The sequence below is a fragment of the Mya arenaria genome, chromosome 4 (genome assembly GCF_026914265.1).
Source record: "Mya arenaria isolate MELC-2E11 chromosome 4, ASM2691426v1".
NCBI classification, from domain to species: domain Eukaryota; kingdom Metazoa; phylum Mollusca; class Bivalvia; order Myida; family Myidae; genus Mya; species Mya arenaria.
This window is the reverse complement of record NC_069125.1, coordinates 13,803,388-13,819,114: the sequence shown is the minus strand read 5'-3', so window position 1 is coordinate 13,819,114 and position 15,727 is coordinate 13,803,388. Positions and strand designations below refer to the sequence as shown.

The 15,727-nt window shown below is 36.3% G+C and overlaps 1 protein-coding gene across 1 annotated transcript in view; it reads left to right on the top strand.

Moving 5' to 3' along the window:
- LOC128232638 (leucine-zipper-like transcriptional regulator 1) overlaps positions 1-15,727 on the top strand; it is a 55,240-nt gene that overhangs the window by 8,865 nt on the left and 30,648 nt on the right. The window contains exons 7-8 of the mRNA XM_052946309.1: positions 1,176-1,322; positions 11,696-11,750. Coding sequence (XP_052802269.1) covers positions 1,176-1,322; positions 11,696-11,750 — 202 coding nt within the window. The remainder of the gene's footprint in view (positions 1-1,175; positions 1,323-11,695; positions 11,751-15,727) is intronic.

Here is a 15,727-nt window from a genome sequence, read left to right as displayed (position 1 = left end):
TGCGCAACATGGCTGCGAGAGTTAAAAATAGAAAAACCTTTAAGGACTTCTCGTCCGCAGTCTTCACGAAAAACATTTTAACCTACTAGCCAGTTGGACTAGCATAATGGCATATTTTACTAGTCCGAATGACAATCTAGTAGTCCGACTATTTTGCCACATTATAAAACTGTATGCTTGAGGTAAATACCTATTTCAATTGAGCAGCTTGCAGTTTGAGTAAACATTTCTTTATTATGATGCTCATGCAGTGATAGGGAGTGACATCCTTCTGTTGGGAATAGTGCTCCTTGTTTTTCAGAACCTATGGGTACTATGTAAAAACAAAAGGCATCTTGCTTGAATAGACTGTAATAATATCAACATGGTTAGAAAAGAAATGCCATGCTTTAATAGCTTTGATTACATTTTACTACTGAATTACCTCCCTTTAATAGAAAAAAAATAATGTCTTAATTTTTCACGTATAGCATCTTTAAATAATTTTTAAACAATAATAATTTATGAGTAAACATATAAGCATAAAGTTCTCACAAAAAGATCAATTTAAAAACCTTACATTTATACATAGGAAAGTATATATAGACTGAACATTAATTTTCGTTTAAGTGACATTCTGAAAGTTTATGAAACAGCTATCTTTAGTAACTTAAATGGCCGAAAAGTGTAAGTGAAACACCAAGTCGATTCTATCTCGTCAGTTCTTGTTCAGGTTATATATTTGCTTCATAATCTATTCAGATTAAATGTTAACCGATGATCAGATTTTGATGAAACTTGACAGAAATGTTCCTTGGGTGGTCATTAACCAAAATTTGTTAAATGGTTCCAGTCCACTGCACACCATGGCTGCCAGAGCTAAAAAATTAAAAAAACTTTATACGACTTGTCGTCGAAACCGATAACCTTTTTTCGATAAAACTTGACAGAAATGTTTGTTTGGTGCTCCTTTACTCAAATTGCCCAAATCATTTCGGTCCACTGCACAACATGGCAGCCAGAGCTATTAAAGTAAAAAATTTTTTTAAATAACTTCTCCTCAAAAATTGATGATTGTATTTCTATGAAACTTGACGAAAATGTTCGTTAGGTGGTCTTTGCTTGAACCTGTTGGCCAGTGGAGCACAGGCACTGATGTGCCTCTTGTTTTAAGTTATGTTATTTGCTTGTTTCAGTTGGACTCGGATTTCTACAGAGCACATTCTGCGAGGGTCTCCTCCACCACCGGAGAAGCGTTACGGACACACTATGGTGGCATTTGACCGACACCTTTACGTGTTTGGTGGAGCCACTGGACAAACACTACCTCACGATCTGCATTGGTAAGCAGTTTATTATTAACCAGGTTTTCAACGAAAACCGGGTTATTAGAATGAGGTTGTCGTTGGGCGGGCGGGCGGGCGGGCGGGCGGACGGGCGGGCGTCAAACATTGGTTTCTGTTCAAGAACTTTAGTTAGCATTGATAGATATTGATGAAACTTGGTGTGTATGTAGCTTATGGGAAAAGCTAGCTTGGGATTGCTTTTGAGGGGGGTGGGGCTAAGGTCAAGGTCACTGTTAGTAAAAATAGAAAAATGGTTTCTGCCCAATAACTTTAGTTAGCATTGATAGATATTGACAAAACTTGGTGTGTAAGTTGCTTATGCGAAGAGCTAGCTTGGGATTGCTTTTGAGTGGGGAGGGGCTAAGGTCAAGGTCATTATTACTTAAAATAGAAAAATGGTCAAGGTCACTGTTACTTAAAATAGAAAAATGGTTTCTGCCCAATAACTTTAGTTAGCATTGACCGATATTGATGAAACTTGGTGTGTAGGTAGCTTATGTACAGAGCTAGCTTGGGATTGCTTTTGAGGGGGGTGGGGCTAAGGTCAAGGTTGCCTGTTACTAAAAATAGAAAAATGGTTTCTGCCCAATAACATAAGTTAGCATTGATAGATATTGATGAAACTTAGTGTGTAGGTAGCTTATGTGAAAAGCTAGCTTGGAATTGCTTTTGAGTGGGGAGGGGCTAAGGTCAAGGTCACTATTACTAAAAATAGAAAAATGGTTTCCGCCAACAGTAATTTTCAGTTGCATCTCTTTTTGATAAAATTAAAGATAAAGTCATACAACAAATTAATTGGCTATAATTTCTGATTGCCCATAACAAAAACCTGGTTTCGTCGCATTGCGGCGCTTCTAGTTTGTTTATCTTTTATAAAAAAAAATTTAATTAATGTTGTCATAGCCGTTATGTTAATAGACATACTCGGGTGGGCACAGATCAGGGTAGGAATGGCTACCTGCCCTTGGTTATAGGAATGTGTGGAAACGATTTTAAGTTTTATCGATACTTTCATGACATTTTCAGATTGGTGAGGCTTTTCTCTTTCTTTGTATATATATTAAGGCATGGTTTGTAGAATCGCATTTTCACGGTTTTTTGTAAAGTTCCAAAATATTGGTGTTTTTTAAGCATTTTCATGTTGCACTTAAATTTTACTGTTTTTTTGAAAATAGTTTTCTCAGTTACAAATGAAAGAATTAATGCTATATTTGTATATTATTGTTAGAAATTCACTACCAATAATAACTCTTTTAACCGCATCAAAATCGGACAAAAATTAAAAAAGATGCAACATATATTTTAAATGTAGGCAATCGTTATGAAATCATTAATTCTGAACATTTCCAAACAAATAACATAATTTCTACAAACTTTATGGTTTAATGACTGATTTCTTTTTTCTAGTGTTATTTAGACATCAATTAACCAAGCAATACCACATGATTAGTTTGAACGCATAATATGTGTTAAAAACGCAACCTCAAAACACTTGCTTTTTTGGTAAAGTCCGTAGACCTAAGTTTAACAGCGAACAGTTGTTAGACTGATAACTTTTATCACTCCTCTTTATCATTTTCTATTTTAGATTGGTAAACATAAAAAGAAGCAAGTATGGTTTCCCACTTTGGACAGTTGTTGTGTTCACAACACGCTGTCAAACTTTGTCCGTATACCGTATAGTCCGTAGACCTAATATTTTCATCACCATTATTTTTGACAGCAATGCATTAAGCACTACTTTATTTACTGTTTCTACAAGGTTTTCAGTACTGTGGTTTGTTTAAAATGTATAAACCATTATTTTTTAGTTATTTTTCTTAATTTTCAATGAATTTAGTAAATTAAGCATTGAAACTGCGAATATTTGATCCAACCGTGGAACCTTATTTTTCATGATGCACTAAATGATGTTTAAGATGCTTGTTTAGGTACACACTAACTAAATAAATAAGACTACCTAGCATGTATTTAGTATTCCAATGATTGAATCACCTTATATATGGATAATAAAAAAGTCTACGGACTATACCATATATCTATAACATCCAGTTTTAACAGTAATATTTACAGTAAAAAGTGTAAATCAAGACAAGGGGCAAAATAAATGAATCTGAGAGCAAAATGGAAGCAGACAAATAAACAAGAGCTGTTGGAAGACAGCGGACTTGACTAAGTCACTTTGACTTAGAAGTGAATACAATAACGATGTAATATGTGCCTATCAAAAGCAATAAAACAATCAAATTAAAAAGTGAACAAGAATCGCGATGTGACAAAACCAGGTTTTCAATGATTGGCAGAAGAGATTCAGTTTCAACTGCTTTCTTCTATTTTTTGTAACAGGGACCTTGATCCTAAGGGCCCCAAACACAATCCCATGAAAATCCTCCTTAAACTCTTCCTACATATCAAGTTTGGTCACAGTATGTCATCCATGACTGAAACAGTAATTTTTTAGTAACAGTGACCTTGACCCTAGGGGGCCAAAAGGCAATCCATAAAAGCTCTGCATAAACTTATATAAACCAAGTTTGGTCACACTATGTCAACCCTTACTTGAGTTATTCAGTACTAACCATATTTATTTTTTTAGCAACAGTAACCTTGACCTAGACCATAGCTCTCGGGCCCAAAAAAACAATCTCAGGAAAGGTCTCTATAAACTCTTCCTATATACAAAGCTTGGTCACAATATGTAGACCCTTACTTACTCACTATTATTCACTACCAACCCTTTTTCTATTTATAGTTACCTTGACCTTGATCGTAGGGGCCTCAAACCCATTCCCAAAAAAGGTCTCCATTAACTCTTCGTATATACCATGTTTGGTCTCGTTATGTCAAACCTGGCTAAAATTATTTGATACATAAGGTGACTTTGATACTGCCCATCCACCAGCCCGCCTGAATTATGACGCAAGTCATTCAAATAACTTGTTTTCCCTTTATAAAAATGTGGTTAAGAATATAAAAATGTGCCTTTCAAAACAAATTAAAATAAAATTAAAAAAAAAAATATTTAAGGGTCATAATTTGTATTTAGGGTTAAAATGGAGTTATGTTCCTTGTTGTAAGATAGTCGTCAATAATTTTGCATTTCATTAAGTGCATTGAATGAAAGGTATAGAAGTTGTTTTATTATAATCCCAACTTTCCCTTAACTTTAACTTGCCCTAAAACTTTAACTTAAGACAACCAGAGGCCATAACTTGTATGAAGGATAATATGGATTTATATAACCTCATTGGGTGATGGTCCTAAACAATTGTGTGGAGTATTCAGTCAATTAAATGAAGGGAAATGAAAGTTATTAATAAATATCCCAACCTGCCCTCAAATTCCATAGTCAATCAGGGACCATACTTTGTATAAAAGATAATATTGAGTTATCCAACCTCAGTATGTGATGGCTCTGAACAATTGTGTGGAGTATTAAGTCAATTGAATGAATGGTATTTGACTAAATGGAAATTGGAATGGTATGGTATAAGTTAAAATCCCAACTTGCCCTTTAACTTTAACCTTCGCTAAACCTTAAAACTGCATACCACACATATAAAACAAAATATCCAAATGTTAAGGTTGGTTTCTCCACTTTCAAGAAACTGAAGCCCCGACATGTCATGCGTGTGTCAGAAACAAACCGTAAATCATGCTTTTTCCAGATATATTGCAACATTGCTCTAAAATCAAAAGCTTTGAAATCCTTCCTAAGCCTTGATAACATTAAAGGCATCTAGAAAAGCCACCATATGAGAAGCATGAACTGATGAACAGAACACTTTGTAAGAAGGCAGAAGGAAAGCTGCATAAGAATGTGTGTCTCAAAAGAGAATATAAGGACTGTGGAACTAGACTGCTAAGACAACTGTATGATGTTTGTATAGTCCGTAGACTTTTAAAAACATGAATTGTATAGCATATTTTGTAAACACTAGTACTCCATATGCAAAGAGAGTTGTATGTTTTCTTCTGTATGGAAACTGATGGGTGTGCCAAAGTACTAGTTATCATTCTGTCTATGCTCTTCTATCCATAGTTGTATTTGACAGGATAGTGGCATTTCATTGAAAGTAGAGTACAAGAGCTAACACCTATTTTTTTTTTAATGAGGCAAATTTTGTTATGGAAATGTTTTTTGTTAAGGTTGTAGTATATTGTTCTATTGCTCAAAGCAGTTTACAAGTTATAAACAATAAAGTTCCATCATTTATTAACTTGTTATTGTACATTGTGTATAGTCCGTAGACTGCAATACTAGATGTAAAGACATTGTGATAACTTTTTTATTAGTCATGCGATCTTGATGCTGTTCGGAATAAATATGCCCGAGTGTCTATGTAGTCCATTCTCGTAAAAATTGGAAGAATTAATGCAAATTTATTTTTTGGTGTTCACGCAACATGCTGTCCTACCCTGATATGAGCCCACCCGACTGCAGTTGTTTTTGAAATTAATGGTCTAGCAATGTTAAAGTTTATATAACCTTGCATTAGATTTTATATCATTTCTTGGTTAGTTTCGTCTTTTTATGAACAAATAACTTGTTGTCAAAGCGGATAAATTCTTGACATGCACTTGTAAAAACTTCATATTTTGGCCATTGTTGAAAAATCTTCAAGAAATTAAATGTGAAATTTAGAACACATGTTCATCTTGGTAAATTGAGAAACATGTACCTAGTACACATACTGTCTTTTAAAACTAATGGTCTAGGGATTTTTAAAGTTTATATAACCAGAAAATAAATGTGTATGATTTTTTAGCTCACCTGTCACATAGTGACAAGGTGAGCTTTTGTGATCACAATTTGTCCGGCGTCCGGCGTCCGTCCGTAAACTTTTACTTTAAACGACATCTCCTCATAAACTGCTTAGCCAATTTCATCCGAACTTCACAGGAATGTTCCTTGGGTGGTCCCCTTTGAAAATTGTTCAAAGAATTGAATTCCATGCAGAACTCTGGTTGCCATGGCAATGGAAAGGAAAAACTTTAAAAATCTTCTTCTCCCAAACCACAAGGCTTAGGCCGTTGATATATGGTAGGTAGGATCACCAAATGGTCCACTACCAAGATTGTTCAAATTATGGCCCTTGGGTCAAAATTGGCCCTGCCCCGGGGGGTCATGGGTTTTCTCTATATGTTTATAGTTAAAACTTAAAAAATCTTCTTCTCTGAACTTACTTGGCCTAGAGCTTAGATATTTGTCATGATTCATCGTCTAGTGGACCTCTACAAAGATTGTTCAAATTATGGCCCTGGGGTCAAAATTGGCCCCGCCCTGGGGGGTCATGGGTATGCTCTATATGTTTATAGTTAAAACTTCAAAAATCTTCTCCTCTGAACTTACTTGGACTAGAGCTTAGATATTTGTCATGATTCATCGTCTAGTGGACCTTTATAAAGATTGTTCAAATTATGGCCTTGGGGTCAAAATTGGCACCGCCCCAGGGGGTCATGGGTTTTCTCTATATGTTTGTAGTGAAAACTTCAAAAATCTTCTCCTTTGAACTTACTTGGACTAGAGCTTAGATATTTGGCATGATTCATCGTCTAGTGGACCTCTACAAAGATTGTTCAAATAATGGGCTTGGGGTCAAAATTGGCCCCGCCCCAGGGGGTTAGGGTATTCTCTAAATGTTTATAGTGAAAACTTCAAAAATCTTCTCCTTTGAACTTACTTGGACTAGAGCTTAGATATTTGGCATGATTCATCGTCAAGTGGACCTCTACAAAGATTGTTCAAATTATGGCCTTGGGGTCAAAATTGGCCCCGCCCCAGGGGGTCATGGGTATACTTGATATGTTTATAGTTAAAACTTCAAAAATCTTCTTCTCTTAACTTACTTGGACTAGAGCTTAGATATTTGGCATGATTCATCGTCTAGTGGACCTCTACAAAGATTGTTCAAATTATGGCCCTGTGGTCAAAATTGGCCCCGCCCCTGGGTGGTCATGGGTTTTCTCTATATGTTTATATTAAAAAAAATCAAAAATCTCCTCTGAACTTACGTTGCTTAGAGCTTAGATATTTGGCTTGATTCATCGTCTAGTGGACCTCTACAAAGATTGTTCAAATTATGGCCTTGGGGTCAAAATTGGCCCCGCCCAGGGGGGTTAGGGTATTCTCTATATGTTTATAGTTAAAACTTCAAAAATCTTCTCCTCTGAACTTACTTGGACTAGAGCTTAGATATTTGGCATGATTCATCTTCTAGTGGACCTCTACAAAGATTGTTCAAATTATGGCCTTGGGGTCAAAATTGGCCTCACTCCCTTCGGGGGTCATTTCTCTATATGTTTATAGTTAAAACTTCAAAAATCATCTCCTCTGAACTTACGTGGCTTAGAGCTTAGATATTTGGCATGATTCATCGTCTAGTGGACCTCTACAAAGTTTGTTCAAATTATGGCCCTGGGGTCAAAATTGGCCACACCCCGGGGCTGATGGGTTTTCTCTATATGTGTTATAGTGAAAACTTAAAAAATCTTCTCCGAACTCACAAAGACAAGTAACGTCTTAATTTAAACTGGATAACATATTTAGTACACATACCAATTTTCAATATGGGCCACATACAACAATTGATAACAAATATACATATATAGATACACACGTAAAATCAAGTAGTGACAAGAGCTTAGATATTTGGCATGATATATCATCTAGTTGACTTGTACCAATATTGTTCAATCTTTGGCCCTGGGGTAAAAAAAATGGCCCCACCCGGGCGGTCATGGGTTTCCTTATATATGTATATGATGAAAACTTATAAAATCTTCTTCTCCGAAACCAAAAGGCGAAGGCCTTAGATATTTGGTATGAAGCATTGTTTATCGGACCACTATTAAGATTGTTCAAACTTTAGCCCTGGGGTCAAAATTGGTCACGCCCCGTGTTCATAGGCTTAGGTTTTCAATATTTTTATATAGTCTTATATAATAAAACTTTAAAAATCCTCTTCTCCAAAATATAAGACCTAGAGCTTTCATATTTGGTATATAGTGTTACCTAGTGGACCTACACCAAAGGTATTCAAATTATTGTCCCGGGGTCAAATTGGCCTTGCTCAGGGGTCATTTGTTTTTACATTGTCTTGTCACTTAAACATCTTTTTCTCTGAAAGTAAAGGTCAGAATGACTCCATACTTGATATGTAGCATCCTTACATGGTCCTCTCTCAACTTTGTTCAAATGGTTTTGTTTGGCCCCTTTTAGGGGTCACCAGAGCAAAAAATAGAAAAAACCTTTAAACAACTTGATCTTATTAACTGCTTGATGGATCTTCAAGTCTGAAGCATCCTAGCATGGGCCTCTGTCAGGTCTTTTCAAATAATTTTGTTTGGCCCCTTTTAAGGGCCACCAGAGCTAAAGTTAGTAAAAAAAACTTAACATTTTCTTCGCATGAACCCCTTGATAGATCTTCAGCAAATTTGGTTTGAAGTGTCCTTGCATGGACCTCTCTTAAATTTGTTCACATAATTTTTGTTTGGCCTGGTTGCCATGGCAACCTAAAGGAAAATGTCAACAATTGGTTATAATCATCTTCTCCTAAACTGCTTTGACAATTTTGATGAAACTTCATAGGAATGATCCTTGGTTTGGTGCTTTTTCAAAATTGTTCAAAGAAATTAATTCCATGTAGAACTCTGGTTGACATGGCAACCTAAAGGAAATGTGTCAACAATTGGTTACAATCATCTTCTTCTCCTAAACCGCTTGGACAATTTTGATGAAACTTCATAGGAATGATCCTTGGTTGGTGCTTTTTCAAAATTGTTCAAAAAAATTAATTCCATGCGCAACTCTGGTTGCCATGGCAACCTGAAGGAAAATATAGGCTGTCGTGTCCGTGCTGTGACTTACTCTTATATGGACAGATTTTAAAATGACTTGCCATATATTTTCGACATACCAAGACAACGTGTCGTGTGCAAGACCCATGTCCCTACCTCTAAGGTGAAAGATACACTAAGTGTTTATTCACAATGGAATGCTGAATATGAGGACATAAAGAGTGTTGGCTGTCATTTAGTATGATTGGGTTTTTTTCTATGCTCAGAGGCAATTTAATATAACTTGCAATATGTATTTGACACATAAAGGCAAGATCAACTTTTTACGTACTTGTTCATAGATCAATGTCACATTGGGGGGCATTTGTCACATACTTTGACAGCTCTTGTTCAATATTCTTTGAGAAACAAGCTATATTAATAACAAAGGTTAAACTCTTTTACTCAGGTGAGCGATTTAGGGCCATCATGGCCCTCTTGTTTGTTTATTTCGTATTTTTATAGGAAAATAAAAAAAATGTTGTCATAGCTGTTGCCATTGTTAGCATGTAAACACTTTATATAGTTCTTCCATTATTAAAAACCTTCAGTTCTTTAAGAACAAATACTTAATTGCAGGAGATACACCTCATTTTTAATCAAAATGAATGATGTTTTAAAATGTTGATTTAGGTACTGATCACATTTTCCAATAATTTTTTTCTAGTGTGGTTCATGGAATTAGGTCGGGTGCCCTACTGCATTCATACAGCAAAAAGGCTAGAAAAAATGCAATCAATTAAGGAACGAATTGCGAGGTGATGTCATTATCAGGGTATGAACACAATTAGGCTGGTCAAAGTGTGTGGAGTGTGAAGGAATCCACGTGTACTTTGACCAGCCCAATTGCGTTCATAATCCCCGATAGTGACATCAACTCTGCAATTCATTCCTTATATTTACACCAATAGCTCATTATTCATTCAATAATTGTTAAAAACATTCTTTAATTCATTTAAAAAAACTTCTCAGTAATCTTTTCTTACCCATGGCATTCAGTAAATAGAACGACCCAATTGTAAGCAGAAACATTTTTCAAATGACATCACAATAACGCGGGAAAAGATCAACCACTTGATATCACTTTTAAATGTAAAATTGAAACACTTATGGCGGCAATACATTTAAAATATAATAAATTAACACTTTTTAAAATACTGATTTATATTTCACGGGACCTGCTGACACAATACAAACAATAACAAGATCAATAGTTTTCATGTATATTGTGATGCGACGAATCGCGATCCGAACATATCCGAAAATGTTGCGTTCATCGCTTGATAAACGCAATTGCCGAAAGGCAGTTCATTTAAGGAATTGAAGTTGAGGTGTAAACATTACTTAAATCAATAATTTCTCAATAGAATAATGCTAAAGACAAAATTTGAATTGCTTTGTACATGTCAGTCGGTCGATCAAAGGTTGTCAGAGTGATAATTCAACAATGCCTGGACCTATGGTCATCAAACTTGACATGAAGGTTGTGCCTGACCAGTAGATGAACCCTTTTGATTTAAGGGGGCATCAGGTCAAAGGTCACGGTGACCTTTGATAGGAAAAGGTTGATAAAGTTTCTCCGAGTGATAACTCAACAATGCCTGGACCTATGGTCATCAAACTTTATGGAGGCTGGGCCTGACCAGAAGATGACCCCTACTGATTTAAGGTGGCATCTGGTCAAAGGTCAAGGTCACAGTGACCTTTGACGAGAAAAGGTTGACGAAACTTCTCAGAGTGATAACTCAGCAATGTCTGGACCTATGGTTATCAAACTTTACAAGGAGGCTGGGCCTGACCAGTAGATTAAGGGGTCATTGGGTCAAAGGTCAAGGTCACAGTGACCTTGTACGCATAAAGCTGTGATAAATAGACAATGCCTGCTGGCCTTTAAACTTGTCATTTAGGTTGGGGCTGACCAATAGATGCGGTCAAAGGTCAAGGTCACAACTTGTATTGATCATCAAAACTTGCATCATATTTACTTATTCCCTGCTGCTGAGAGGATACATGTTTATCTGTAAATATCAGTCATCATCTGCACATGATTAAAAACTACCTACTATCTTCACTCTTTGAATGGTCGTAATCTTAAAACTGCCTCAAAGGCATCCAATGTCAATGACAAATCAGCTATTGTTTCAGTCCATGTATATTTCATTCAATTGTCCAAATGTTTCTGACAACATGACACTCAATGGGGCATAATGTTTGACAAACATCTCTAGTTAAAATTTAAAACAACCAGACTTTATTTCCTTTCTTTTTACGTTATATTTAAGAATTAAATATTGTTCTCAGTTAAGCCAATAATACTTCAGAAATCGTCCTATTGAGGCCTATTACTCATGCTGTTCTTAAAATTGATGATGTTGGAATTAAAATTCATAACCATGGAATAGATCTGAAATCATTTAAGCCAATGTGTTTAAAATTTTATTGGATGTTATAACTCCACTTTAAATATAACTGTTATAGTATGCTTAGTAAGTAAACTAAATATTTAGAAGTTTTTTTTCATCTTGTTTCAGTTTTGATTTAGATTCACAGACCTGGTCTATCACAGAACCATCACCCGAGAGCATGGTAAGTGTTATTTGCATGTATCAGAGGTTATTTGCATGTATCAGGAGTTATTTGCTTGTATCAGGGGTTATTTGCTTGTATCAGGGCTTATTTGCTTGTATCATAGGTTATTTGCTTGTATCAGGGGTTATTTGCTTGTATCAGTGGTTATTTGCTTGTATCAGGGGTTATTTGCTTGTATCAGGGGTTATTTGCTTGTATCAGTGGTTATTTGCTTGTATCATGGGTTATTTGCTTGTATCAGTGGTTATATGCTTGTATCAGTGGTTATATGCTTGTTTTGGGGTTTGTTTGCTTGTATCAGGGGTTATTTGCTTGTTTCGGGGGTTGTTTGCTTGTATCAGTGGTTATTTGCTTGTATCAGGGGTTATTTGCTTGTATCAGGGGTTATTTGCTTGTATCAGTGGTTATTTGCTTGTATCATGGGTTATTTGCTTGTGTCAGGGGTTATTTGCTTGTATCAGGGGTTATTTGCTTGTTTCGGGGGTTGTTTGCTTGTATCAGGGGTTATTTGCTTGTTTCGGGGGTTATTTGCTTGTATCATGGGTAATTTGCTTTTGTCAAGCTTTTTATGCCTCCGAAGGTGGGCATATTAAAATCGCACCGTCTGTCCGTGTGTCCAGCTCAATAACTTGTGTCCGGGCTGTAACTTTCCCTTGTATGGACAGATTTAAAAAAAGTTGCCACATGGGTTCTACATACCAAAACAACGTGTTGCGTGCAAGACCGGTGTCCCTACCACTAAGGTCAAGGTCACACTTAGTGTTTATTCACAATGGAGTGCTGCATATAAGGACATAGAGTATAGGTTGTCGTGTTAGGGCTGTAACTTTCCCTTGTATGGACAGATTTTTAGCTCAACTATTCGAAGAATAGGTGGGCTATACTACTCGCCCCAGCGTCGGCGTCGGTGTCTGGTTAAAGTTTTAGGGCAAGTTGGGATTTTCACTTATAAGTCCAATACTCTACATTCAATTGACTTAATACTTCACACAGTTGTTCAGGGCCATCACATGATGAGGTTAGATAACTCCATATTATTCTTTACACAGATTATGGCCCCTGATTGACTATGGAACTTAGTTAAAGTTTTTTGGCAAGTTAGAATATTTATTGATAACTTCTATATCCTTTGTTCAATTGACTTAATACTTCACACAGTTGTTTAGAACCATTCCACAATGAGGTTACATAACTCTATATTATCCTAAATACAAGTTATGGCCCCTGATTGACTTAGGTTAAAGTTTTAGGGCAGGTTAAAGTTTTAGGGCAAGTTGGGATTTTCACTTAAAACTCCAATACCATTCATTCAATTGACTTTATACTTTACACAGATGTTCAGAGCCATCACATGATGAGGTTAGATAACTCCATATTATCTTTATACAAATTATGGCCCCTGATTGACTATGGAACTTAGGTTAAAGTTTTAGGGCAGGTTGGGATATTGTTGAATAACTTTTATACCCTTCATTCAATTGACTTAATACTTCACACATTTGTTCAGGACCATCACCCAATGAGGTTACATAACTCCATATCCTTAATACAAGTTATGGCCCCTGATTGACTTAGGTTAAAGTTTTAGGGCAAGTTAAAGTTAAGGGCAAGTTGGGATTTTAATAAAAAAAACTTCTATACCGTTCATTAAATGCACTTAATAACATTCAAAATTATTTACGACCATCTTCCAACAAGAAACATAACTCTGTTTTAAGCCTAAATACAAATTATGGCCCTTGATTTTTTTTATTTTTTTTTCCTTTGAAAGGCATATTTGTATATTCTTAACCACATTTTCATAATGGGAAATCAAGTTATTTGAATGACTTGCATCATTGTTTGGGCAGGCTGGTGGGAGGGGAGCATCAAAGTCACCTTATGTATCGAATAATTTTAGTTAGGTTTGACATAAAGAGACCAAACTTGGTATTAATACATCTTTATTTTATTCTAAAACAAAGCGGCGTAGTTGAGCCCGCTGTCTTACGACGGCTCTTGTAAAATAACTTTCCACATACCAAGACGACGTGTCGTGTGCAAGACCCGTGTCCCTACCTCTAAGGTCAAGGTCACACTTATTATTTATTCACAATGGAGTGCTGCAATTAAGGACACAGAGCATAGGTTGTCGTGTCTGGGCTGTAACTTTCCCTTGTATGGACAGATTTTAAAATAACTTGCCACATGTGTTCCACATACCAAGACAACGTGTCACGTGCAAAAAGCGTTTCCCCACCTCTAAGGTCAAGGTCACACTTAGGTGTTTATTCACAATAAAGTGCTGCATATAAGGACATAGAGTATAGGTTGTCGTGTCCAGGCTGTAACTTTCCCTTGTATGGACAGATTTTAAAATAACTTGCCACATGTGTTCCATATACCAAGACAACTAGTCGCATGCAAGACCCGTTTCCCTACCTCTAAGGTCAAGCTCACATTTATGTGTGTATACTCATGGAGTGCTGCATATAAGGACATAGAGTATAGGTTGTTGTGTGCGGGCTGTTACACTTTCTCTTTTATGGACAGATTTTAAAATAACTTGCCACATGTGTTCCACATATCAAGAGGACCTGTCGCATGCAAGACCCGTGTCCCTACCTCTAAGGTCAAGGTCACACTTATGTGTTTATTCACAAGGGAATGCTGCATATAAGGACATAGAGTATAAGTTGCCGTGTCTGGGCTGTAACTTTCCCTTGTATGGACAGATTTTAAAATAAATTGCCACATGTGTTCCACATACCAAGACAGCGTGTCACATGCAAGACCCATGTCCCTACCTCTAAGGTCAAGTCACACGTATGTGTGTATTCATATGGAGTGCTGCATATAAGGACATAGAGTATAGGTTGTTGTGTCCGGGCTGTTACTTTCCCATGTATAGACAGATTTTCAAATAACTTGCCACATGTGTTCCACATACCAAGACGATGTGTCACGTGCAAGACCCATGTCCCTACCTCAAAGGTCAAGGTCACACTTAGTGTTTATTCAAAATGGAGTGCTGTAACTTTCTCTTTTATGGACAGATTTTAAAATAAATTGCCACATGTGTTTGACATATCAAGACGACATGTCTCGTGCAAGACCCGTTTCCCTATCTTTAAGGTCAAGGTCACACTTAAGTGTTTATTCACAATGGAATGCTGCATATAAGGACATAGAGTATAGGTTGTTGTGTCCGGGCTGTAACTTTTTCTTGTATGGACAGATTTTAAAATAACTTGCCACATGTGTTCGACATACCAAGACGATGTGTCACATGCAAGACCCATGTCCCTACCTCTAAGGTGAAAGATGCACTTAGTGTTTATTTACAATGGAATACTGAATATAAGGTCATAAGAGTGTAGGTTGTCAAATATGGGTGGTATTTTTTTTATGTTCAGAGGCCATTTAAAATAACTTGCCATATGTATTTGACATGTAAAGGCAAGATCAACTTTTCATGTACTGACCTTGTTCATAGGTCAATGTCACATTTGGGGGCATTCGTCACATACTGTGACAGCTCTTGTTTTTTGCTTGCATCAGGTGCTATTTGCTTTTACCAGGTGTTATTTACTTGTATCAGGCATTATTAGCATGTTTGAGGGGTTATTTTGTTGTTTTGGGGGTTATTTGCTTGTATCAGGATTGCTGATTTCAGGGGTTATTTACTTTAAGCAGGGGTTATTTGCTTGTCTTAGGGTTATTTTCTTGTATCAGTGCTTATACAATTTGCTTGTTTCGGAGGTTATTTGCTTGTATCAGGGGTAATTTGCTCGTATCAAGGATGTGAATCGTTCATGGATTCGTGGATTTCCATGGATGTTATGGCTCTATTGACTAATAAAAACAAAAAAAACACTATTTTTTATTTGTTTACTGGTTTCTTTTGGTTGTTACTTAATTTGTTGTTAGTATTGAAACTCTAGTTTGCTTCAAATATAAATTCAGGAGAACTCTCAAAAGAGCTTCAAAATAGT